This window comes from Aphelocoma coerulescens, chromosome 19 (assembly GCF_041296385.1).
Source record: "Aphelocoma coerulescens isolate FSJ_1873_10779 chromosome 19, UR_Acoe_1.0, whole genome shotgun sequence".
Lineage (NCBI taxonomy): Eukaryota > Metazoa > Chordata > Aves > Passeriformes > Corvidae > Aphelocoma > Aphelocoma coerulescens.
Genome location: NC_091032.1, coordinates 6,188,988 through 6,214,223, shown reverse-complemented (window position 1 = coordinate 6,214,223; position 25,236 = coordinate 6,188,988). Strand labels below are relative to the sequence as shown.

Sequence of the window (25,236 nt, the reverse complement as noted above, 5' to 3'; positions counted from 1 at the left end):
GGCCCTGGCACAGGGTGCCCAGAGAAGCTGTGGCTGCCCCATCCCTGGAAGTGTCCAAGGCCAGGTTGGATGGGGCTTGGAGCAACCTGGGATAGTGGAAGGTGTCCCTGCCCATGGCAGGGGGGTGGAACAAGATGGTCTTTGAGGTCTCTCCCGAGCCAAACCGTTCTGTGATTTAAGGAGATTAAGTTGCTGCTGGCAGCACTGCAGGGAGGGAGACATATTGGGAACCCCAGTCTCGAGCTGAAACAAGTAACACCACGGAGTTTACACCTCTTGAGAGAACCTAAAGGAGCAGCTATAGATTAAAATGAGTTGATCCCAAAAAACCTGAGGGCCCGCCAGGAGACCCTGCCAGCGGCACTGCTGGGAAGGCTGCGGTACTGCTCTGGGAAGCCTGGCCTTAAAGCTGAAACAGCACCGCGCGGTTTACACCTCTTGAGAGAACCTAAAAAAAAAAAAAAAAATCAAAAACCACCAACCCAAAAAACAGGCGTTTTCGTTTAAAACGTCAGCGCCGATCCGCGGAAAAACCGTGAGGGCCGAGGGAGCCGCGGGGCGGGAAAAGCCGGGCGGGCCCCGCCCCGCGCGCGGAGGTGACGCAGCCGTTGCCGCAGAGACGAACCGCCCCGGCCCCCCCGCCGGCCCGGCCCCCCCGTCCCGGTGCGGCGCGGCGCGGCGCGGCTCGGTCCGGTCCGGTCCATCCCGCGGAGCGGCCCCGGGACGCGCCTCCTGTCACCTTCAACGGCGCTGGCCCGGGCGGGAGGCGCGCGGCGGCGCCGCCATGGTGCTCATCAAGGAATAGTGAGTGCGGGGAGCTCCCCCAACCGCGGCCCCCTTGAGCCCCTCCGGTCACCTCCGTCCGTGCCCGGGGCCTGGCGCGGTGACGGCCGCGGATGGGCGGCCCGGCCTTGTCCCGCACTGCGGCCGCGGAGAGGGAGGGAGGGAGCGGGGAGCGCCGTGAGGGCCGCGGCGGCGGTGGGGGCGGCAGTGAAGGTCACGGCGGGGCGGGGGCCGCGGCTGTCGGCGGGCAGCGGGTCCGTGTGGCCCCTCTGCGGCTCCGCGGGGCCCGGCCGGTGCCCCAAAGGCCTCCCCGGCTGGCTGGCCCCGCACCGGCTGTGCGGGGTGGGTGTTGCCGGTGCCCGGGTGCCGAGGGCCGTGCCGGTCCCGGGGGTTTCTGTGGGAGGTCTGAGGGAGGCAGGGGCGTCTTGCCTCCTGCTCGTTGTAACGGAGCAAAGTGTCAAGTCTGGTTTTGATCCCCTTCCGCCTCCGGCTGTGTAATCTGCAAGGAGGGACTCCCAAGAATGTCAGAAACAAGGTAGCTCCAAAATATTTTCGTGTGGGGAAGCCTCACCTTGGAGTTCTTCGCTGACCCTGAGGCTGCTGCGGTAGTCCTGCCCTGTGATGGGGATGAAGGGGTGGAAAACTGGCTGGACATGAGGGTGTGTAACTATTAGTCACGTTGCTTGTCACAGTCCTTGGTTCAGCAGCTTTGTGCTCGCTAGCGTGGATATACTCTTGGACCGGTGCACTTTGGCTGGGTGTCTTCAAAGCTGTGCATGCTCTGCACATAGTTATTTCCTGAATTCTTAAGGTTAACTCAAGTGCATTCCTAAGTTAAGTGCATTCCATCATTTTGAACTTCTTTTGGCTGATGGAAGAGGCTTTCTGTTTGTTTTTCTTTCTCCCCTTATAAAAGATACCTGTGATCCCAGTGATAAAGTGGGTTTTCAGGTCTTCTCTTAGACACATTTACCTACATGACTGTGTCCTCCTTACAGGAATTATTTTGCAAGATTATGGACCATGGTGTGGATTTAAATATTAAAACTGTGTTGAGGGTTGTACTTATCCTTGTAGTTGTCTCTAAACTTGATTAACTTTTTTTCCCCTCAATCCTTAAAACCCTGCTATTTTTATCCAGACAATAGGAGTGTAGAATTCAAGAGCAGCAGCAGCGGAGCTGCTCTTTGTAGCACAGATACACCATTACCTTCTGTGGTGTTAAACTGGATAGCAGGCAGAAATCTGGGCTAAGTCCTTAGTTTCAGGTGTATGAAAAGATAACTAACTCCTTCTACAACATCTGTTTTGTTGATATTTTCCTATGAATTTATTACTTTCCCTCTTACAGCACCTTGGCTGGGTTATCATGTATCTTTTTCACGCTTCTGTTCACAATTCCCTTGCCCTGTACCACAGTAAAGCTCATTATCAGTGAGCTGAGCTGTAAAGGTGAGAACATATGTACTTTGAATTTTCAGATTTCTGACAGTATGAGCAGTTCATTTTCATGACTGTCACTTCCAAAAGTCGTTTTACTCAACATTATTTACCTCACCATATCAGCATGTCTACTGGTCTTTTTCACACAGCCTGTTTCAGAAGCAAAGTGTGAAGCGTAAATGTTAAGAGTAAAGGTTAAAAGACCAGAATTACTACATTGGTTTCCTTTTACAGGTTTCCATTTGTATTTTCAGAAGGCTCTCTAAACCTTTTTAGTGTTGCCATTACACTGTTTCTTTTCTTTTCTTTGTTTTGTCCTTAGTAAGACATATGTGGCTCTAAGGACAGTCAAGGTTGCTACTGGACTTTCCAAATGAACATTTATTTTTGACTTTGTGAGATTCCCAGCCACCTCTAACAGTTGCACGTTCTGAGTTGTGTCACTCTGTTGGCTCAGATTTAAGTATTGTTGATGTTGTATGATGAAATTGCCTATTTTACATCCTATTTGAGATGGTTTTTGCTGAAATCTCATGTTCCAGGAAGCAGTTGTTTAAGGCATATTGAAACCACTTGTTTTGGTGTGAGCTAGCTATTTGCTTTGCTGTTACTGTTTTGCTGTTATTTATGGTTGCATGCAGGTAATTGCTGCCTTCCTACTGTAGGTGGTAAAAATCTAAATGATCTGTAACTTCATGTCATCTGAGCAGATTATTCTTCCATCTCTGTGACCCGTTGTCACACCCTCCCTAGTAAATCAGGTGGGTTTTATTATGTGCTCCCGAAGTATTTTAGGAGCTGGTACAGAAATAGAGCTATATAACCAAAACCTGATGTCACATTTTATTATCAGACGAGTCTGTATCATCAATTCTCTACAGCTGCTTATCCTGATGGTTATGCAGTGATGACTTTAACATTTTCATTTGATGTCCTGTCAGACTTTCAGACTTATCTTGCCTTTCTATCCATCCATGCTACAGATAAGCTGCCTGGATTTCGTTCATTTGTTTGCATTTTTTTGGTGTCAGGGTTTTTAAATGCTCGCTGGAGCCTTGCTTGTTGTCCTTATTTTGATTTAAACTGCCTTGGAAGACCTTGAGGAGAATCAGAGTGTGGAGACTCACTTCCCTTTCCTGTAAAGTGACGATAATGCCACTGACTCTCTCTGCAGCTGTACTTCCCTTTGCTGTCATTTGAGGCAGATTTTAAGCTAACAGGGATCTTAAATGTTCCTCACCATTTTCAGGCCAACCTCATCATATAATTTCTCATAAGTTGAGCAAGTTCTGTCCTAAAGTTAGGAATCTTTGTTCCCATTGCTGCTCCTGCGAAGCTTTTCCTCAGGATCCCCTTGAGTAGTCTTCCCCCCTCCTCCTTTATCACTTGACTACCTATAAAGTTTTTTCACCCCCACCTTCTTGGTTTGCTGGGCTGAACCAACTGTAAACCACTGATCTTCTTCGTGTTTCTGTTTTTCAATTGATGAACATTGAACTCTAAGATAATGATTCAGATTTAGTGTCTTCCAGTTTCCTGAGTGGAATTCCATTCACTTACATCAATGTTTTACACCAGGTTTTCTAAAGAAAAATGTTTTAACTCCGTTCCAAATAAATTGTTTCTTCCCTGTTTCTTGGTCTTTCACCTTTATCATCCAGTCCCTCCTTTTATTCTTACTGTACTTTTATCCAGGTAACTAACCCAACATCACGTTTGATGGCAAAGTCTACCTGTGAAAATCTATTTCCTTTTTTTTTTTATCCTCCATTACAGCATACTGGTGTTGGTCCTCTTCCCTCTTGCCTTTCAGCAGGTATTTTCAGGAAACAATATGTAAAAGTCAGTAAAACAATTGTAGTTCAGTGTATCCTGCCAGTAAGTGGCACATGGATTTCCATGAACTGATCAAATCCCATTTAAAAATTGCTTTTACTTCCTATGTTTGGCAAGGAATGCCATGTCTTCAGTAGACATGGTGTAAAGAAGCACACGTGATTTGGTCTAAAATTTGTTGCCTAATGATTGTTTTGTTGTAAAACAGTCACTTCTCCAGTTCCTTCTCCATTCACTTTTTTACACCATTCATGAGCTCTAAAACTCTTCCATACCTGAACCTTTTAGCTGGTTTTTCTCCCAAGCTGAAAGGCCAAGTCTTAACTGCTTTCTTCTCACACAAAAGCTTTTTCCCATCTCCAATCATCTTTTTTAACTTCCTTCACTTTTTCTGTATCCTCTTTGAGATAAATTGACCAGGACTATGTGCAATATTCAAGATGTTGGTACATGGGAGATTATAGTGATATAATTGTCTTGTTGTGTGTGTGTCTGTATGTGCTGTTCCAGTTTCTAATATTGGGTTTACTTCTGAACTGCCACTGAGCTGATGTTTCCTGCTGCTTTTCTATAAAGACGCAAGATATTAGCAATAACTAACTTGGGGCTCATTAACCCCGTGTGTTTGGTGAAAATGAGTCCCTGTAGTGCATTATTCTTTTTTTTTTAATTGACACTGAACTTCATTTGCAGTTCTCAGTAGTTCTTTCTGCAGTGCTTTACTTGTGACAGCAACACTTCATGCTGATTGCAATCTTGCACAATCTGTAATCTTTTGCCCCTATTGCAGTTTGTTCTTTTGGTAAAGTGTAAAAAAAAAATTCTATTTTCACCACTATTGCTTTTTAAAAATCTGTTTATTAATACAGAGGACTTTTTTTCCTGATTGTGTCCTAGTTTCCTTGAGACTAATTCCCAAAGAATTGGGAATTCTTCCGCCCACGGTAGCCGTATCCATTTCCTGTCTGTGTCTTGCTTTGGTTCCTTGTTCAACATCATCCTTGCTGAAAGCAGAAGTCAAACGCAGGTCCAATTTTGGAGAAGGTCTTAACAAGCATGTAGTTCTGTCCACTTTAAACTGATTCTTTTCCCAAAAAATCTGTGTGACTTCAGGCAGTTTTTGCTGTGTTGTCCAGTCAGTTGATTCTCAGAAGCATTCAGGAAACCACAATAAAAAAAAGTGACTCGTATAAAGCAGTGGCAGCATCTTCCTCTGCAGTGAGCTCTGAGAAAGCTTTTCCTCTGCTGTTTCCTGCTGGTTTGGGACATGTGAGAGAATCGTGCAGTGCCTTGTGGCTATTGCAGATCTCTGCAGAATTGCTGAGGCCCACAGAAACCCCCACAGCAACTTGCTGAGGAATAAGATGGGATTGCTGAAAGGATGGAGTGATAGGGAACACCACTGGGTTGATGCTGTGTAGGTTTGTAGGCCAGTGAAGTATCACCAGTGAGCATCTATTGAATTCCAGAGTTTTAGGAGAGGGTTGCAGTTATGCTCTGTCATGTATTGGTTCTTTCTGAGGTTATTATATAAATAGTCTTTGGCCTAAGGAGTACTGGGTGGATGCTGAAATACTGGGGGCAGAGGAGAGCTGTGCAGGCATTGCTGTGAAGAATGTGGGAATTTTGCAGCTGCAGGGATATTTGCTAATTTCTGTCTCTGTGTTCCCTTCCAGCCGCGTTATCCTGCCCGTGTCTGTGGAGGAGGTAAGTTCTTTGCTTCTTGCTTCCTTGCTTTAGGACTGTAAATAAACCTGTGATCAAAGCAGGTTCTATGAACAAAAACTGGAAAATGCAGGCTGTCTTCAGGAACCCCTGGGAGCTGTTACTCATTCACCACCATTTTGACCAAATAATTGTATTAAGTCTGAGGTACCAATCATCTCTCTTATAAAATACTTTCAGATATGCTGATTATAAATCTTGACTTGTCAGGCTGTTTTCGAGTGCAGTTTCCTTTTGATTAGTACTATTGTTCTTTTGTATTTTTTTAACATGAAGGGGAAGCTTTAATAGAAATTTAAGTCACCCTTTAAACTGTGTTTTGCTGGAACTCTTTTGTTTTAAATTCTTAGGTGAAGATCAAGAATTTCTTGTGACTTAGGAGGCTGGTATAGGAAAAGGACTCTTTTAAGACCTGTCCTGTTTAGCTCTTACATACAGAAACATTTCTTTTTGTTTAGATAAAGCTTGAATTGAGAGAAGAAATGTAGTTTCTATTGGACAGGGTGATTTTCATCACCAAACCAACCATGGAATAGCTGTGCAGACTCTGTGACTGTTTCCCTCCTGTTTCCTGCGAGTTGCAGCTTGCCTTTCTTTCCTCCCTCCTGCACTGAACACCACTCCTGCAAAGAATCTGACCATAGAAATGTTTTGAGTTTTTTACTCTTTATACTAACAAGGTAGAAATTGAAATAACTGAGTCTATAGTGCTTCCATAGCAGATTCCTTCTTCTGGATGTGGTTTTTTTCCTTGTGATCCTTGGCTGTAAGCCTTGGGTTTATGAACTGTGATCAAGGCCTTGTTTTAACTCTTAGGGAGAGCTGTGATAACAGCACTCTTGTTCATTTTTCTTTCCTCTGAATATAGCAGTTACTGTGGCGTAGACAGTGGTGGGTTGGCTCATGGCAGCACTTTTTTAAGCACATCCCTTTTATAACTCTCACTCTTTTGACAGAACACAGTTTAGAACTTCATGTAGTGCATTCCTGCAGCCATGAGACTGGCTAGTAAAACAAAAGCAGTGTCTAAGCTGAGTTTCTTGTTCCTGTGGCTCTGTCTGCTGTGAGAGGTATCAGATGCTGACAGAAAGCCTAGACCTCTGATCAGAGAGTGGTTTTGGATCTGTGTTCTGTGTTAGCACAAGAACAAAGCTGTTAATGCCAGAAGTTCTGTCTGTTCCTGTAGCTTTTATGCTTTCTGCATGAATCTGTTTAAAGCAGTTTCAACAGAAGTCAGACTGAAGTGTTAAGTGTAGGGAAGTTTGGATCTTTTATTGTGCCTGAGTGCCACTCACAAGAGCAAGTGCTTGACAAAGGAAGGAGTAACATGATAAGCTTTATCAAGTAAGTAAAGGATGCAGACTTGCAGGTTAGAGAAAGCTGTGGGTAAATGGCAAGTTACTCAAGCTCAATGGACAGAAAGGACCTTCCTGAATAACAGGAACCCTGCCTTGTAGTGATATGGCTCCTTGGTATCAATCTGTGTAAACAGAAAGTCAAAGCATCAGTATACAGATTGTTTCTTTGAGGGGGTTAGACTGGATGGATCCCAACACGGGGTTTTCCTGAGTTCTCTGATACTGGGATTAGCCTTCATCCAGTTAAAGCGAGTCCCTCGCTGTGCTCTCGTCGCTCCCTGGCTGTTCAGAGCCTTGTGTGTAAACTGCCTGTGTGGAAAACGGAGGGCTTGGGCTGTAGATAAATCTGTCAGTCTCTAGCAACCTCCTTGCCTGAGGGTGCCCTGGGATCATCTGTTTTAGGATGTCTATTGCTCTACTCTAGGTCCAGTACTTGGCTTGTGGAGAGACCCCCAACCTGACCACATCGAATTTCTCCCCAAACTTGCACATTGTCACCAGGTCCCATGAGTGATGTCGGTTTCCAAGGTCTGGTGTTTTTCCTGTGATAGGTCAGATTTCAGGAGCCAGTTCCCTGAGCAGAAAGGGTTCTAAAGTTCACTTAGCTTTGCCTATGTACCTGGGTGTGGTTAAGAAGAAAGGTTCTTTCCAGTATTGACTCAGAGGATGACTACTGCTTTGTTTATTGCTTCATCCCCCTTCCTGTGTGGAAAGATGCTGACACATCTGTGCATCGCTTGGTCACTGCACTGCTGTGTGTTCTACAAACCAGCTGTTAAACCTTCATTGCTTTCAAGGATTTCCTTGTGTACAAAACTCTTAAATAGGGCTCTGGAGACTTGTTACTGCTCTTGACTGTGTAGCTGCTCATGAAGCATCTCTGGCTAACAGGAGGAATTCTGATTTCACTTTTATGTAGTTGATTTTTGCTCAAAAGGCTTAAGAGTTCACACCTTTTGCATGCAAATTGCTGGCAAAAGTCTGATGCCAATGTGTAAGATAGGGAATGAAATTAATTGTAAATTTGAGATGTTGTGAAAGGGTTGAGGGAGTCTTCTGTGAGGTTCTGTGATATGCCAGGGATTCTACATTCAGTCTCCACCCTTAGCAAATGGATCTTAACCAGCAGTATGGAATTCAAGAGAAAACTAGTGATCAGGAAGGCATTAGGGAGCTGTGACTTAACACAGAGATCAGTGCTGCTTAGTTAGCCAAGATGGGAATCAAACGGTGCAAGAGAAGCCCTGGTGATGACTAAAACTGGAAAGCTGGGATGTGGGAGTTAGACTGTAGCAGTCTGTCTTCTTCATGGAAATCCTGCCAAAATGTAGTCCTGCTCAAGTGCAGGCTGCAAGCTGCACTGCTGTGTTGGTTTATCCATTGTCCCACTGCAGGGAGCAAAGGGAATCTCCTGCTGTGTGTTGGGTGCCAGGCTTTGCTCCCGTTCCCTGACGAGCGTTGCCTCGCACGGTGCCAGCTTGGGGATCGTGGACTCGTGTGGGTGTCTCTGCCAGCTGCCACTGAAATGCTGGTATGGATTAGAGCTTTGTGTACACATTCTGTGCTGCCTCTTTGTTCCTTTCACATAGGAAGGAGCTTGCCAAACACAGAGGAATCTTATTAATTGCGTTCAAAGAGGCTTTCAGGAAAACAACTGCTCTTGAAGATGGTTATGTTGAGATCAGGCCTGCTGGAGGAAATTTGGTGCAATGAAGATATTCTCTCAGCTGTGTAAGAGGTCTTTGACAGAGAGTAAGAGGGATAACTTCTTGCAGAAGAGAAGAAGGGTTTTTTTGAGCTCTCAGGTCTGTCTGGAGTCCAGATTCATAGAGCCAGAATCTCTTTCTCTGTTTATCTTTGCAGGGAGATGATGTGGTATTTGCTCATTGGGACAGTTTTATTTGGGCCTCTTTCTCTCTTATCAATGCGATTAAAGGCTCAGAAATAACAGGGAAGTTTAAATGGTGAAGATGTTAAACCAAAGGGTTTATCTTCTTAGTGTCTGAACTTTGACCCACTTATTTGAAAGGGAGAAGGAATGAATAAGAGGCTGTTACTAAGAGGAATTAGTTTGTGCTCCTGGAGATCTGTCCTGGGACTTGCTGCAAAGCAGTCAAAGCCATTCAGTCCTCCCCTCTAATCCTGTAGTTACCAAACTCATAATAAACTCTGTTCTATGAGTATTTGCGTGACTCTTACTCTGCTAAAGCAACTTTGCTTCTAAGGTTTCACAACTCTTATGTTTTGCTCTTCTGGAGGGAGGTGAGTGTTCTGCTTTGTGTGGATCATATGTAGGGAGTCATAAGGAAAGCAGTGTGGTGTATGAAATGTCATAAGTCAGCGACTTCTACTGCAGCCCAAAATCCAGACTGAAACTCAACCTGCTGTGACAGTGCAGGAACTGTCCAGCCAAGTGAGGGCTGCTCATGTAACCTGGGCCAGGACCTTCTGGAGAGAACCAGCAGAGCTGCTGCTCTTAGCTGGAAAATGGTCTGATTTTTGTTCTGCCCCACATTAACTGAGGCCAGGACATCTAGCCTTGTTACTCTGGCTTGCCATCTACTCTTCCAGTAGGAATAAATATTTCCTTAGCCTTTGTTGGCACCAGATGGTACAAAGTACCAGAGAGCTTTGGGTACTGTTGTTATTTTGGATGCTCTGACAACAAAATTTAACGACTGTAGAAATCTTCCTTCATTGCAGAAGATGTTCCAGCCCAGTGAATTATTTCTGGGTTCTCAGCTCTGAGCTGTATTCTACTTTTTCCAGGCTGGGTTTCAGAAGTGCTGTTCCTGTTTCTGATGCAGAGCCTTATGCTGTGGAAAAGGAAGATGGCCTGAACAGTGTTGCATTGCTTTGTAGTTATGTTAGGGATTTTTTTTGGGTTTTGGTGGTTGTTTTTAAATTTTTTTTAATCATTGCACTTCTGGTGCCAAACACTTCGTGGATTACCCTTTCAGATTGCCTCCCTGTACTGTTGCCTTTGGCAACAGTTGCTGTTTTGCTCACTTAAGAGTTCTGAAGACTTAACTCTGTTAAGTTAGAACTCTTCCTTTTAACTTAGTGGTTTAGCTTCGTCATCCTCAAACTTTGCTCATCTAACTTTGCCTCAGAGAGACCTGTGTGAATTTTCTTCATTTGATCATGTTTCTTTTGAGCTCTGCATCCCCTTTTTCAGTTCCAAGAGGCAAGAGTGTATTAATCTTTACATCTTCTGCAGAGGAGAATGTGCTCTTTTGTTCATTTTCTTGATTTTTCCTCTGCTCTGCCCTGGGAAACATTTGTGAATGCCTCTTACAAAAGAAATTGTATAGTATCAAGTACTTTAAGTGATTTCTGGGAAATAATGCTGCCAAGTGTGTCTCTGTAAGAGACTGGGAAATTATCTTAGGGTAAGAATTTTACTGTATATTGAAATTCTGTGCTCTCCCTGCTAGTAGTTTAAGCTTGTGGCTAAGAGGAAGTGTGATACAGAGGAAAAACAACACAACCCAAATCAAAGGTAATAGGAAAAATAATAGGGGGAGCAGTGACAACATAGATCAGCTGGTCATCTGGGACACTGGCTCAGTCATTTCATTAGATAAAGTTTTCAGAATAAAAATACCCTCTTTACTTAAGGCTTCATACTCAGTTGTTTGAACTGCACATGGGGGATGCTCATCTTTGACCCTCAGGGGCTCCTCAGCTGTGCACATTTAGCAAGTTTGTTTCTTGGAGCACTTATATCAGGTGGTGCAAGTAACCTTTATCTTCTGTCTCTCTCCTGAAGTTTTTCACTCCCTTCCCTCTTACCCTGCATTTTGTAAAAAAGCTTGATGTGAATTTCTTTGGGACTCTTCTGGATGCAGTACTGTGTGCTTATTGATTCAGGACTGGCAGTGCCTTATTCTCCACCTTTTGGGGACACCTGTGTGCCAAAAAGAGTGAAACCCAATGGATTTTGCTACAGTGTGCCCGAGGTCATCTGTGTTTTCTTTCTTTCTGATGCTCCTTTCATCTTTTCTGCTTTCTCCTGGTTTTGTGTTGGTTTGGAGCTTGAGATTGAAGGGTTAAAGGTAACTATCTTATTGGCAGTGCTTTCCTCCTAACTACCACTCAAGCTTTCTATCTCAAATGAAATTAAATGACCTGCTTATCTGCCCATACAAGTGGATGTCCTTTTCTCTGCCCTCTCCCCGGGTAATAAATTTGTCCTTGGCTTCTTCTGGCAAAGTTATTACTTCTGCTAAATTATAGCTATGGTAATAATGTGTCTTTAACTTCTCCAGTATCAAGTGGGGCAGCTGTATTCCGTGGCAGAAGCCAGTAAAAATGAAACTGGTGGAGGTGAAGGAGTGGAAGTCCTGGTGAACGAACCCTACGAAAGAGATGGAGAGCGTGGGCAGTACACACACAAGATCTACCACTTACAGAGGTATGAGAACCATTTCTTTCCCAGATTTGGGCAAGAGGAACCAGAGGAAGATGTAATAGGGTTGAAGCAACTGTAAATCACAGATTATGTAAAGGCTGAAAGATGCAGAGGTAAGGCAGGAGTATAACAGCACCTGGCAGTGAGAATCACTGGGACACCCACCCACCCCTGTAAACATGGCTGTTGTCCCAAAAAAATGTGGCTTTGAGCTTTTCAAAGCAAGTCTGATCCTGTCACTCAGTATTTTCATACTTGAATTTGGCTAAAGAGCAAAATACCTCCTAGATTTCAACCTCCTAATTTTTTTTTTCATTTTTTTATCTTTCATTATGTAAAGAAGGTTTATATTAACACGTCTGATTTGGCATCTCTGGAAACACTGTAATGGGGTTGGGGAGAACCCTACCAATTCCAGAAGTGTGCAAATCTCTAGTATTTGCATTCCAGGTGATGTCCTGCCTGTCTCAGTCTGGGCCACAGTTCTCATTCCATGTAGTGCTTATCAATGCCTTTCTTCTTATTTCCAAATTCTGCAGCAAAGTGCCAGCATTTGTGAGAATGCTGGCCCCTGAAGGAGCTCTGAATATACATGAAAAAGCATGGAATGCCTATCCCTACTGCAGAACTGGTGAGTGCATGAGGACGAACTCTGGATTCTGCCTTTTTGGTTTCTGGGGGCAGGGGGAAAAGGTAGGAGGGGATAAGGAAAGACACAACCAGTGGAGAAGCTGTTTCAGCTCTTAAATCTTGGATTTCTGTTCTCTAAGCCCTTTTTGTGGTGAGGAAAAGCAAAATACAGGAGTTAAAAGAACTGCCCCTGTTTGATGTGCTGCTAATGAGTGACAGAGGAAAACAACAGACCGAGACATAGATGTTGGTCCTCCTAAAGGACCAGCTGTGTAACACTAATGAAATAAATACATGAGGGGTGATTTTATGGGCTCAAGTGCAGCATAGCCCGGGTGGGAAAAAGTGGAAGATGCAAGAGGGGAACAGGGCAGATCTCAGCTGCCTCTTGCTCAGTGCATTTGAAGGGAACAGGTGTTAAGTGTTGGGTATCTGCTCACTTGCAGGATCTGAGGTCAGTGAGGGTTGAACAGAGAAGGCTGCAGTTGAAGTGAATCCATCTGTAAAGGCAGGGGTGAGGCTCTGGAAGCTGTGTGAAGTGGTGAAATAATGTCAAACTCATTTTCTACAGGAGTGGTTAGTATTTACTTACTGAAGTTACCCGCCACAGTGTTTAGCCACTACAGCTTCTCTGGTCTTCACTGCTATAAACTGAAAATTTGACTTTGCCTCCAAACTCATGTAGTGCTTTTGGCATCATTTTATGCTGTTTGTATCTCTGAAGGACACATTTTCTGCTAGTTGGTAGTGGTACAGTTGCTATGGGAACTAGACAATTAAAAATTCCAACTGTTCTTGAAACTCAATATATAAAAAACCCCTTTTTTTTGACAATTTACTTAAGTGAATTTTAAATGAAGCATTTTAAAAGGAAGGAAAAGCTTTGCAGTGGGAGAGGATAGTGTTACTTCAGTCTGTGAAATTACATGCAGCAGTCTAGTGGAATGGGTATTTCGAATACAAAATTCAGATACTGCCATCAACTTTAGAATAAATTTGTAATGTCTCACATAAGATGTGGAAACAAAGTTGTTTGCAACCTTTCTAATTTTTATGCAGTTTTCTTGCTGCATGTTACTTAAATTAGTTAGTAAATGTCTAGTTTATTTCCATGTTAAGCCCACTGAACTGATTTAAATGCCTGGCTGTATCCTCCTCCTCCTCTTTTCCTTCTCCACCAATTTCTGAAACAAAGGTATGGAGTTACTTGTTTTGTTATTCTTAAGCTGCTTATCCTTCAGTTACACACTGCTAAAATTCTACTTAAGTGGAAAACATGGGATACTAAAATCAAGTACAAGACTTTTCAAAACAGTCAAATTTCAGGTTTTGATATGCTAGAAATGATAACAAAGCCAAAAAACCCCCTGAACTGTAATAAACAGCAACATAATATGAGATAAAAAGTGCTTTGTTGTGGGGGTTGGAGCAGAAGGCACTTCTGATGCGGAGGCTGATAAATCTGTTTAGAGAATCTGCCAGCCTGACATGAAGCAAGAAAAGCTTGGAAAAGTTGCTGAAACCTTCCGTTGCTGGGGTTGGGCAGGAGGGGAGAACCCATGGATGTGAGAGCCCATGGATGTGAGAGCCCATGGATGTGAGAGCCCATGGATGTGAGAACCCATGGACGTGAGAACCCATGGACGTGAGAGCCATGGACGTGAGAGCCCACGGACGTGGAGAGCCATGGATGTGAGAACCCACGGACGTGAGAGCCATGGACGTGAGAACCCATGGATGTGAGAGCCATGGACGTGAGAGCCATGGACGTGAGAGCCATGGACGTGAGAACCCATGGACGTGAGAACCCTGGACGTGAGAGCCACGGACGTGAGAACCCACGGACGTGGAGAGCCATGGATGTGAGAACCCACGGACGTGAGAGCCATGGACGTGAGAGCCATGGACGTGAGAGCCACGGACGTGAGAGCCATGGACGTGAGAACCCATGGACGTGAGAACCCATGGACGTGAGACCCATGGACGTGAGACCCATGGACGTGAGACCCATGGACGTGAGAACCCATGGATGTGAGAGCCATGGACGTGAGAGCCACGGACGTGAGAGCCACGGACGTGAGAACCCATGGACGTGGAGAGCCATGGACGTGAGAGCCCACGGACGTGAGAGCCCACGGACGTGAGAGCCACGGACGTGAGAGCCCACGGACGTGAGAGCCATGGACGTGAGAGCCATGGACGTGAGAGCCCACGGACGTGAGAGCCCACGGACATGAGAGCCATGGACGTGGAGAGCCACGGACGTGGAGAGCCACGGACGTGAGAGCCCACGGACGTGGGACCCACGGACGTGAGAGCCCACGGACGTGAGAGCCCACGGACGTGAGAGCCCACGGACGTGGAGACCCACGGACGTGAGAACCCACGGACGTGGGACCCACGGACGTGAGAGCCCACGGACGTGGAGAGCCACGGACGTGAGAGCCCACGGACGTGAGAGCCCACGGACGTGAGAGCCACGGACGTGAGAGCCCACGGACGTGAGAGCCACGGACGTGAGAGCCACGGACGTGAGAGCCACGGACGTGAGAGCCCACGGACGTGAGACCCCCGGACGTGAGACCCCCGGATGTGAGACCCGTGGATGTGCTGTGGGGCTGCCTTGGGTGTTACCATTTTCCTTTGGATGCACTCGGGTGTTTTGGTCAGATGTGAGGAGCCTTGGATGCCCTGGTGTGAATCTTTGGGCAGCAGAACATGCTGTGCTGGCTTAGAGCAGCCAGGCTTTCAGCCCTCTCACTAGAATCTGAAATTTAAGAGCCAGGGACCCAGTAGGAACTAAACCTGCATGTAGGAGTTGCTGGGGCTTCTGCCTGTGCCCTCCTGTCTGAGGTGGTGTTGCTGTGCTCTCCCTGGGGCGCTGCTTGCTTGCACATCAGCTGTTGCAGAGAGCCTTCTAAACTGGAATAAAGCAGTGCTTTCACTTAATTGTGCCTCGTGGTATGCTTTTTTTAATTATATGAGATCATCCTTCTTACATTTCCCTGTATCTCTTCTGAAAAGCTCAATTAATATGCATATTATGGGCCATTATCAAAGTAGTACTGCAGATTGAGGGAATTTAAATGCCTAGCTTGTAACTTTCTGCAATTCTGCACACTTGTTTGTGCTGTAATATGTTGGTTTTATGTACTTTGAATGGAAGCCTTGCTTAGCTCCTTTGAGGGTATAAACCATAAGTGAGGTGGTTGTTGTTGTATGGTTTCACAACTTCTGCAGTAAAAATGAAGTGAGGATTGCCTAATAGCTTTACCTGTGGGCTGGTGCCAAGGGGAGCAGTGTTCTTCTCTGCAGTCTGACGTAAATATTAATGTTGCTTAAATGTTTTTAGAAAAGCAATTTGATGTGTGTTCCCAACTCTGAGTGTAAGCATGGCCTGTGGCCAAATGTCAAGAAACTGAGAAGTTATAACTGCAGTTGAAACGTGTAGGAGTTGCTGCTGTAGTGCCTCTAGAAGCAGGTCTTAATTTGTAGCCAGCTGAGCATTGAAGTTTGAGTGGACATTTCTGAAGAGATTAATTTGTTTGCTTTACAAATGAGGAGTCTTCCCTGCAGGGAAGAAGTTAAGGAGGCAAAGGAACTTGTTTGGAGGCAGCTGCATAGTCACAGCACATAGTCATGGCAAAGTGGGAAGGCCCTGGTTTATAATTATTGCTGGTTTATTCAGTATTTTGTTGGGACTAGCAGGAAAAAAAACCCCACTTCCTTCTTGCAGAAATAATGAAATGTTCTTTGAGATGAAGTTCAGCCTTTGAAAAGTTAGCCTTAGCTCTGCCTTCTTGTTCTCTCCTTCCAGCCCAACATGTCAGTCTAAATAATTGGCTTTCTGTAAAATTGCTGTAAAAAGCAATTTTCACATGCTGTGGGGTTCAGAGCAGTCCATGCCCAGCAGTGGGTAATTAAGGGAGCTGGATGTGCATGATAGGTGATTTGGGATGGTAACTGTCTCCAGGACGCTGGGTTGGAAACTCAAAAATTGTTACGGTACCTTTAAAACCAAATTGCTCCTTAATCAAGCCCTCATGTTAAACTTCAGAACAGACCAGAGAAGTTCAGCTCCAGCTTCAGACTTCCTTCTGCTTGAGTAGAAATGCTCAGGTAGAGCAGATGCTGACTGTTACAGGATCTTTAATTGCTTTTCTGTGTTGAATAATTGAGCCTCACTGTCCGGGGAGTTCAGTTACCACGAGCAGCAGAGATGCAGAGGGTCTGGTTACTCCAGGCAGGTCTGCACTGGCCTGAAATCCAGCATGGGTTTCCTTTGGAACTACGGAGAGGCTTCTTATCTGCAAGCTGAGAAAGGATTGGTAAAATGCTGTCGGCTGAACATACTTATTCCATCTTCTCATCCAGCTGGCTGCAGGCCAGGGAGTACAAGTGGCAGTACATAATTAATTGCTGCTCCTCTGGGTTTCTCCTAGTCTGAGAATTTCCAGAGGAGAAGGGGGTGAAGTTAGCTGGGTTTTATCAGCTTCCATGTCTTTTCCCTCAGAGGTACTAGCAGTGCTCTGGGAAGCTGAAGCTGTCCCTGTTTGGCTGAGAGTGGGAGGAGGGCAATGGTTGCTGTACAGTCTTTTTTCACTAAAGTACTGTGTCTCTTTCTTTTCATGTGTTGATTTCTTGGACCAGTAATTACAGTAAGTATTGCTTTTACTGATGATCTATGGAATAATGTCTGAAATGAAGTGTTCTGGGTAGAAGCAGCTCTTTAACGTGAGCTAAAGGCACTTCAGCCTTTATCATTTTAAGATCACATGGATTAACCCCCATTACCAACTCTGGTGTATCCACAGCCCCTTTGTGACCATGGACAGAGACCTGTCTGTGCTGCAGCAATGGGATAGAACCATTGCCTGGGTAAACTGAATAAAAACCAGTTAGCTCATGCCGTGCTGTCCCTTTGAGTAGTCTCTTTTCTGAATTTGATATTTCCTTTCTACATGCTGACTGTTTCACTGGCTTGTGCTTTTGTTTCTGCTCCCCTGAGGGAGGATAGGGTTACCTTTGGGAGTCCTTTGCTACTCGCAGTAATAGTGAGAAATGGAAAGTTTTTTGCTTACTTGGCAGAACTGTGCTTCTTGTCACTTCCCTTCCCAGTGTCAAAAGCTCTCAGCACATCAGTTTAATATTGTTATTAATTTGAAGAGTTGCATCAAAATATGTACTCAGTGCTAGATTAGTAATCTCTTTGGAAAGACAGTTCCTGCCTCGCTAACTTATGTTAGCCCTTCTAAACTCTAAATAGAGTGGCAGATATTGTCCTTTAAAGAAAAAGCTGTTTATAAACTCCAAATGCTTCACTAAAACAATAGAACTCATGGGGTTTTTTTTGGTGAACAGCTTGTGGTTTATTTAATCTTAACTAATTAATGATCAATCAATTTTGCTGAAAGCAATGATCTGATTACAAATAATACTGAAATTCCCTAAGTCAGACCCCAGTAAAATGAAGAGTTCATTCTTTGAATGATTCAGTTCTTTGAGTTGACTCTCCTAATGCTTATCTGTGTAAAAAGAAGACAAATTCTATATTGTAAGAATAACAAGAAGCTTTATTTTGATGACAGAATGAGTATATGAAGGATGACTTCCTGATCAAAATTGAAACCTGGCATAAATCAGATCTTGGAACACAAGAGAATGTAAGTACTTGTGTCATGTGTTTTACTCATCTCTTTAATGTCACAGTGCTGCTTTCTGTGCTGGATTAGAGAAGTGCTGTGTGGAGCTGTCTATTCACTGTGTTCCTGCATTTCAAATATTTGTCTCACTACCAAGGCAGAGACTCTCTAATTGTTGGCTTCTCACATAAACTGAATAAAATTGACCCCCAAGCACTTGTTCTGTGTGAGCACCTTTGCTTCTTTAGAAACTCTCCCACTGTGTGTTTACCAAGGGGAGCACTGGGTGTCTGCATTTCCATCTGGCTTTATATTTTCTTAGAATGGGAGTGTTCTGTCACTGAACCAGCTCCTTGAGTCTTGTTGTTTCCCTGCAGGTCCATAAACTGGAGCCAGAGGTATGGAAGAGTGTAGAAGCCATTTATATAGACATTGCTGATCGGAGCCAAGTACTCCCCAAGGTATGGTAGGTGGGTAACAGCTCCCTGGGGGGGGAGGCCTTGTGCTAAAAGAGGGGATCATGGATAAACTGTGTTTTCAGGGATGGTCACAGGTAGCAGGACAAGTGAGAGGATGGAAAGAGGAGGAAAGGCATTCCTTAAAAGTACTCATGCAAGCCAGAGGAAAAGCTCTTTTAAAAACTGTGTCAACACTGCCTGTAAAGTGTGTTGCCTGGGCATGTAACTGTATTTCTACAGCACTGCAGCTGGCTAAAGTGCTTGAATAGCAGGAAATGGCACTCCCCTTTCCATACAGGATCTCTCTTAAACTTCCCCCTTTTTGATACCGACCCCTGGCTTCACAAGGGTACCTGGAAATGGTGTAGCTAACACGTGGTTTTAAGAATCACTACAGTTACTGGGGGAAAGAAAAGGGTGTTTCTGTTCTGTACTGGGAAGAAAAATCAGCTGCACAAAAATGGAATGTTACTTGAGTTTCCTGACTTTCAAACAGTGTTTGATACCATTCTCATGGTGGTACTGTGAGTCTGACTGTACTTTCCTTCTAGTGAGCAGCATGTGAGCATCACAGTGCTGTGAAAAATTCTAGAGAGCACAGCTCCAGAGCATAGCTGCTTTCTGTAACAGCAGTGTTTAGCTCCCAAAGAACAAGTGGTTACAGGAGACATATCCTACAGACCTTCTGATAGCCTTACAAAGGTCATATCAGTTTGTCACCACTTATTCATAGGTCTAGGACACAGCACAGGGGGGAGAAATGTTTCCTTGAAGCGTCTGACCTAATGTTGAGGTCTGAAAACAGTAGCTCTTGAGAAGGCAGAGGTTATTCTTTGTCCAGGAAAATAAATCCTTTGTGTGAGAGATCAGCTGGATGACAGTAGAATAATTTGTGTTTAATCTTTGTGTCTGTCCAATAGGATTACAAGGCAGAAGAAGATCCAGCAAGATTTAAATCTGTCAAGACTGGACGTGGACCTCTGGGTCCCAACTGGAAGGTTTGTTTTGATGGGTTCAGGAGCTGTAGCAACTTGCATGACTGAAGTACAGATACTGGGGTTTGGAGCCAAAGGTACCTCTGGAAAACACTGGAATCTTCCTTCTGCAGAAGGAAATGCAGAACTCAGCACTGAATCTGTTGTGGTTTTAAAATAAGTGAGAGAGCTTGGTACAAAGAGTTTGAGTTCCAGGAACTCGCCAGAGCTGTCTGGTGCTCAGCCCAAGGGTTCACCCAAGAGGATTCAAGTATGAAATAGCTGAGTAATGACCAGCAGTGTTTAACCTTTCACTGAAATCCTTGGAATCTGAAGACATTACAAGTGCAGATCTAATACCAGTCTTTAAAAGGGACCCTGAGTGGGATTTGGGGAGCTACTGGTGTGGAGGTCTGATTTCTAGCAGGCACACATGGCAGAAGCTGAAGTTGATATGATTCACTTGGGAAAAGTGGTTATGGCTCCTGTAATAGGAAATAGGAAACCTTATGGAGTTTTCTTTAAGGCTTTTTAATCATGACTCAGATGATATAATCTAATTCCAAAATGTTTTAGATAGGGACTTTATCAAGAGACTTTTAAGGAAGCGAAGTAGTCATGGTGTAACAGTGAAGATACTGAAAGACATAATTTTAATGGAAGAAAAAGGGGACAACAGAGGAGAGGAAGGAATAGTCTGTTCTCAAAATGGAGGGAAAGCCACCTGTGAAGGAAACGAGGGTCTATTTTCATCATGCTCTTCTTCTTCTATACCCTGGAAAAAGGGTGAGCAAAGGTGTGACAAAACTTATCCATAAAAATAAGCAAGATATGAGGATGCAAGAGGATTGTGGGGAATTGTGGAAAGACTTCATAGTTAGGACTGAAGGAGCTGCTTTCCTGGAGACATTCGGCCAGGGGCTTAATGTGAATATCTTTGTGTCTTTGCAGAAGGACCTGGGGAAGCAGTCAGATTGTCCATACATGTGTGCTTACAAGCTGGTAACAGTCAAGTTCAAGTGGTGGGGTCTGCAAAATAAAGTGGAGAACTTTATACAGAAGGTATGTTCTGTGATGAGGAGAGATGTGGAAATGGGACACGTTTCATCACCCACCTGCTGTAGCAGTCAATGCCTCTGCCTGAAATTCTGCAGTCAGTTAAAGCTGGGTTCAGTTTGCTGCTAATCCAAGGGCAGGGCTGGCTGGTTGTTGTGTGAATTGGCTATGGAACGTTTTCACTCTGATGTGTGAAGGTAAATTGGCTGTTTTGTGTTGTTTAATAGATCAGAATGGCAGTCACTTGGTAGTTGATTTGTGAGTGATGAGGTGATGCATTTATACTGGAATTACATTGCTTAAAGGCCATACATTTTTTTGTGGGGAGATAGCTCCAGCTATTTAATCCTGATCAGCTGAGGATCTTTCTAGCAAGTCCTGGAGCTCTAGTCATGCTTTCCTCTCCCAGTCTGCTGTATGAAAAACTTGTGTTAAAAAATAAGCAGATGGTGGGAAACTTTATTAACTTTAAACAGAAAAGGTATCTTGAAAAGAGCTGTTTTGTGGCAGAGTCTATAACCCATGAGCTGCAGGAGAATGCTACACCTGGGAATGTTTGTGTATGGTTTCTCAGGCAGTGCTGTGTTCATAAAACTCCTGTGCCTTCAGATCCCAGAGACTTCTCAGTGGTTAATATTGATAAACCACAGAGCTGCTTCTGCAAAAGCAGTTCTCTGGTGTTACAATCTAAAGGCAGCTTCAAGGGGGAATGACCATGGTGCTGCAGGATTTCAAATACCTCTAACAAAAGTCCTGAATAAAGCAGTGTCTTCAATCCCTTTCTTTTTATGAGTATCTACAGGTTTGCATCAAAGTATTCAAGCTGCTTTTGATGAGAGCAGGTATCAGATATGAAACCATAATTGGTAAAACTGAAGTGTCCTTCCTTAATGAGGTCTTTCCAAGAGACTTTGTATAACCTTGTCTAATAGAATGATTTTGCCTAGCTTATCTCTTATAAAATGGAAATAAATTGCTCCAAACCTGAAGTAGCTTGTGCACATTAGTCACCTCTCCTGAAAGGTTTTCAGCTGTGAAAAACAAGTTTAGGCATTTTTTTAGGTCATTGCAAAAGGAAAAAAAAAAAACACTTCCTAACTTCCAGTTTTTAGCAAGTTAAGAATTTTAAAAATACTTGTTTCTCCTTTTTTCTGCACCTCTAGGCCAACTTCTATGCTCTAAGTAAACCAAACTTGGAGCACTTTATTCAGTCAGAACAGTACTGTCAAATCAAAGGAAACTCACTAATTCTTTCAGTGCAGTGTGCAGACTGCTGTCTAGGTTTGGGAGAAAAAAAGACATTTCTCTGGGGATTCAGGGCTCTAGATTAGATATTCTGATAAAAGAATAAAAATGAGCTATCTCCAGTTTCCAATTGTGGCAGCTAGATGGAAAGGTGGGCGAGGGAGCTGATTCTTCAGTGTACACATCTCTGAAAATTGTTACAATCCTGTGAGCTCCATGGTAATTGCCCTGTGACTAAGCTGGTTTGTGTTTTATTCCTCCTTTTGCAGCAAGAAAAGCGTCTCTTCACAAACTTCCACCGGCAGCTCTTTTGCTGGCTTGATAAGTGGGTTGATCTGACTATGGAGGACATCCGTAGGATGGAGGAGGAGACCAAGAGACAGCTGGATGAGGTCAGTGGGAAAGCAGGGCAGGTGTGGGTTGTGTGAGAAGCTGCTTCTCTCCAGCACAGCAGAGAGGAAAGGCTGCTGCATTGTCAGGGCATGGTGTGAGTTGTGCTCCTGCTATTTAGGTCATGCTGTGTGTGCTTTGAATGATTTGCCATGAGTCCATCGTGCTGGCATCTCCTAATCATTATGGAATTCTCCTTCTGTTTGTTATTGAGCCAGTAAATGTATTGAACCACAGGTAATGAGGGGCTGAGTGGCAATGATTCATTTACTGCCTCAGTATCTTCTATTTGCTTTTACTCAAAGCTGAATGGTCGATTTTGTTCTCATTAATTGCTGGAAACCTGTTGAGTAAAAGGTTTTTTAGCTCTAAGTACCTTAAGCAGGTAGTAGGGGTATGTAACAGGATTCTTACTCTGAGAAACACAAGTTTGGTAATAATGAGAACCTTGTTCCATGGTTTGTGTCCTGCCCTGCACCCTCCTCTCCCTTGGTGCCTCAGGATATTTCATTCTAGTTTCATGTTCACTCTTGCCCTTTGGGTAAGGGTTCTAAATCTGTTGCCAACCCACGGCTTAACCAGAAATGGTGCCTGCATGTGCATTTTGCAATCACTGATTTGAGATGCTGAGATATAATCAATGTATTACATACTGGAGGTGTTTCATACTGATAAATTTTGAGATAAAGCATGTGAGAATCAGTACTTGAACACTGTTTCCTCTTTCAGATGAGAGAAAAAGATCCAGTGAAAGGAATGTCGGCTGCAGATGACTAATATGACTCCTTCCTTGTGCACTGTAGGTATCAAGAGATTTGACAAAACTCTGTATTACTCTATTTGGTTTAAAACCCCCAGCATTTGTGTGAGAAATGATCCTGTTCATAGCTTGACAGGCAAATCTGTGGTATTGATTGTTTTTAGTTTCACTGACAGGTTGATGAGTGAGGTTTACTGCCTCGTTTCAGAACTATTCTAAAGAAATGTCTGAGTGAAAAGTGTAAGAAAAATGTGTTAGAATATTCTGTAGATTTTAGTGCTATTCTTATTTCTGTAATGCATGTGTTACTTTCCATGACTTGCAGAGAAACTTTTGTCAGTCTCAAAAAAAGTAAGTTAGACATGCAAATGCTTAGAATACAGTTGGAAATTGAACATTCCAAGCGTATTTACAAGGAATTTATTTTTTCCATTGCTTGTTAACAATATTTACTAGTGGGCCAAGGCTTGGAGTAACACTTGGGCATTGCAGGAGAAGCAACAATGACAATTTTAAAGCTTTTGATTTGTTTTCTTTCTATTCTATTAAATCATGTCATCAGTTTGGGGGCTGATTTTGCCAAATTTTTCTTAGACACTGGGCAAAAATGGGGTGTAGTATTAGAGAAGTAAGAAGGCAAGGAGAAAGAAGAGATCGTCCATTTATGTTGGGAAGAACAGGTTATTAGGGCAGTAAAATGCTGTCCTAGTTATCCTTGGAAGGAATGGGGTGGGGCAGAGCCACATCCTCATGGAGTACTGACTGTTTACCTCTGTTTGCCCTCTGTTATCTGCTGGTTGCTTGGTGGTAATCGGGGAACACGAGGTGAGGGAGTGTCTGAAGGGCTGTCTTTTGGTAGATACATTTTAATTTTTGAATGCAGCTTCAACCACTTGATTTTCTTCTTCCCCCTTTCCTCTGGCTCAGTGCTGCAGTGTAACAATGCATTGTCTGCCTGGCGACAGCGTGACTCACATTTGCTCTCTCAAGGTTGTCTGACACTTGCCTTGGCACGCTGCTTTTCCAAAGTCATCCTGAAACGTTTCCCTGTTGTCTCTTTGTTTCAGTTTGCAAGACAGTCGTCAGGAAGGCCCAGGGAATCCACACCCTTGACTGACGGACCATCTCTGGATCAAGCCTTTCTCTGTCCAACCGGCAGGCGATTTTAAACCTCCCATAGCTAATTCTAGATGCCCCTTAATATTGTGAGCAAATAGACAGTCTGGTACTAAGCACTCCAATGTTAACACGTGTATCCCGAGGAGTTTCCTCCTCGGAGCCGTGTGACTTAGAGATCGCTGTATTTACGACTCCTCCCTCCTCTTTTTTTCATTGTGTTCAGACCAATTTCCATGTGGCCCTGTTTGATTTCCAAGTGACATTTTTAGCTCAAATAGTCTTGTGATGTGGTGACTTAGAACTTTTGTTTTGTTTTGTTTTGTTTTTCCAAGTGGGATAAACTGCCACCTTTTTTTCTGCCCAGCCCTTCACCGTTTTTTGAATGTCTGTTTGGAGAGGAAAATTATCCATATTTTAAAGTGCAAAACTCTTCCACGAAATGGGATGCTCTCACCCTGGCTCCCAGAGGGAGCTATTTAATGGCAGGTAGTCTGAGTACAAAATGAGGAGCAGCCAGAGAATTCTTGGTTTGTGGTGAGTTGTGATTTGTGGCTTCTGCAGGGCATTATTTTGTTCTGGCTTAACACACATGAATTAAAGACTGCCCAGAAGCTGCAGCCAGGCCCTCTCCTGGGGCCTTCAGCACTTACCTGTTGAGTTTCAATTTTAGAGGTCTCTCTGGCCCACGTAGCTCTGTTGTCCTCCAGCTGTGCGTGTCAGTCTTACAAAATCTTTCTTGACATATGTTGCAACTTCCTGGTTCTTTATTTATTAAGACTTCCCATAACTTAGAAAGCTGAAATGGTTTTGACTCATAATAACAATGTGATTTTTTCCCTGGACAAATTGGGATGTTGCAAAGGCTGGTGTACAAGCGAGGTCTTGGCATCTGGTTACATCCAGGTGCCTGGGGCGGTGGTTCTGCTCAGCAATAATATTCTTCCCATTGCAAGAATGACTAAAATATCTCCTTTTGTGCTGTAAAAAAAGCAACTTGTAAAGACCTGCAGTTTTCTAGGATATCTGTTGGTTATTATAAATCACAGAGGATATTGTTAATATAAAGAGGTCTTGTTATTTAATGAACTCAAATACTTACTGTACTTATGTTGATATCAGCTTTAGACAATCAACTAAGCAGAACAGAATCAAGGAAATGCTGCTTTCTTCAATACGTATGAGAAAAAAAATTCCTACTTCTTTGCTTATCCCTAAGGCCCAGTGTTTGATTCTTTTTTTCCCCCCTAGTAGTAATAACTTTATTTTCCACTTCTGTATTTGGCAGCACTAACATGAAATCCTGTATGCCAAACAGTCGTGGGTGTATCACCACTTTTGAGGAGTCTTTTTAGCATTCTGTAATACACTGACTCCTCCAGCCCTTCCCACTCCTGCAAGCAGGA

The 25,236-nt window shown here is 43.9% G+C and overlaps 1 protein-coding gene across 1 annotated transcript; it reads left to right on the top strand.

The window, feature by feature from the left end:
* Positions 1 to 638: 638 nt before the first annotated feature.
* On the top strand, positions 639 to 24,482 carry PITPNA (phosphatidylinositol transfer protein alpha). Its single transcript, XM_069033194.1, has 12 exons — positions 639 to 804; positions 5,739 to 5,769; positions 11,417 to 11,562; positions 12,099 to 12,190; positions 16,840 to 16,847; positions 17,778 to 17,852; positions 18,209 to 18,292; positions 19,210 to 19,287; positions 20,215 to 20,325; positions 21,834 to 21,956; positions 22,684 to 22,753; positions 23,782 to 24,482. Exons 1-11 carry the CDS (start codon positions 785 to 787, stop codon positions 22,729 to 22,731), a joined length of 816 nt encoding a protein of 271 aa, XP_068889295.1. The 5' UTR covers positions 639 to 784; the 3' UTR covers positions 22,732 to 22,753; positions 23,782 to 24,482.
* The last annotated feature ends 754 nt before the right edge of the window (positions 24,483 to 25,236 follow it).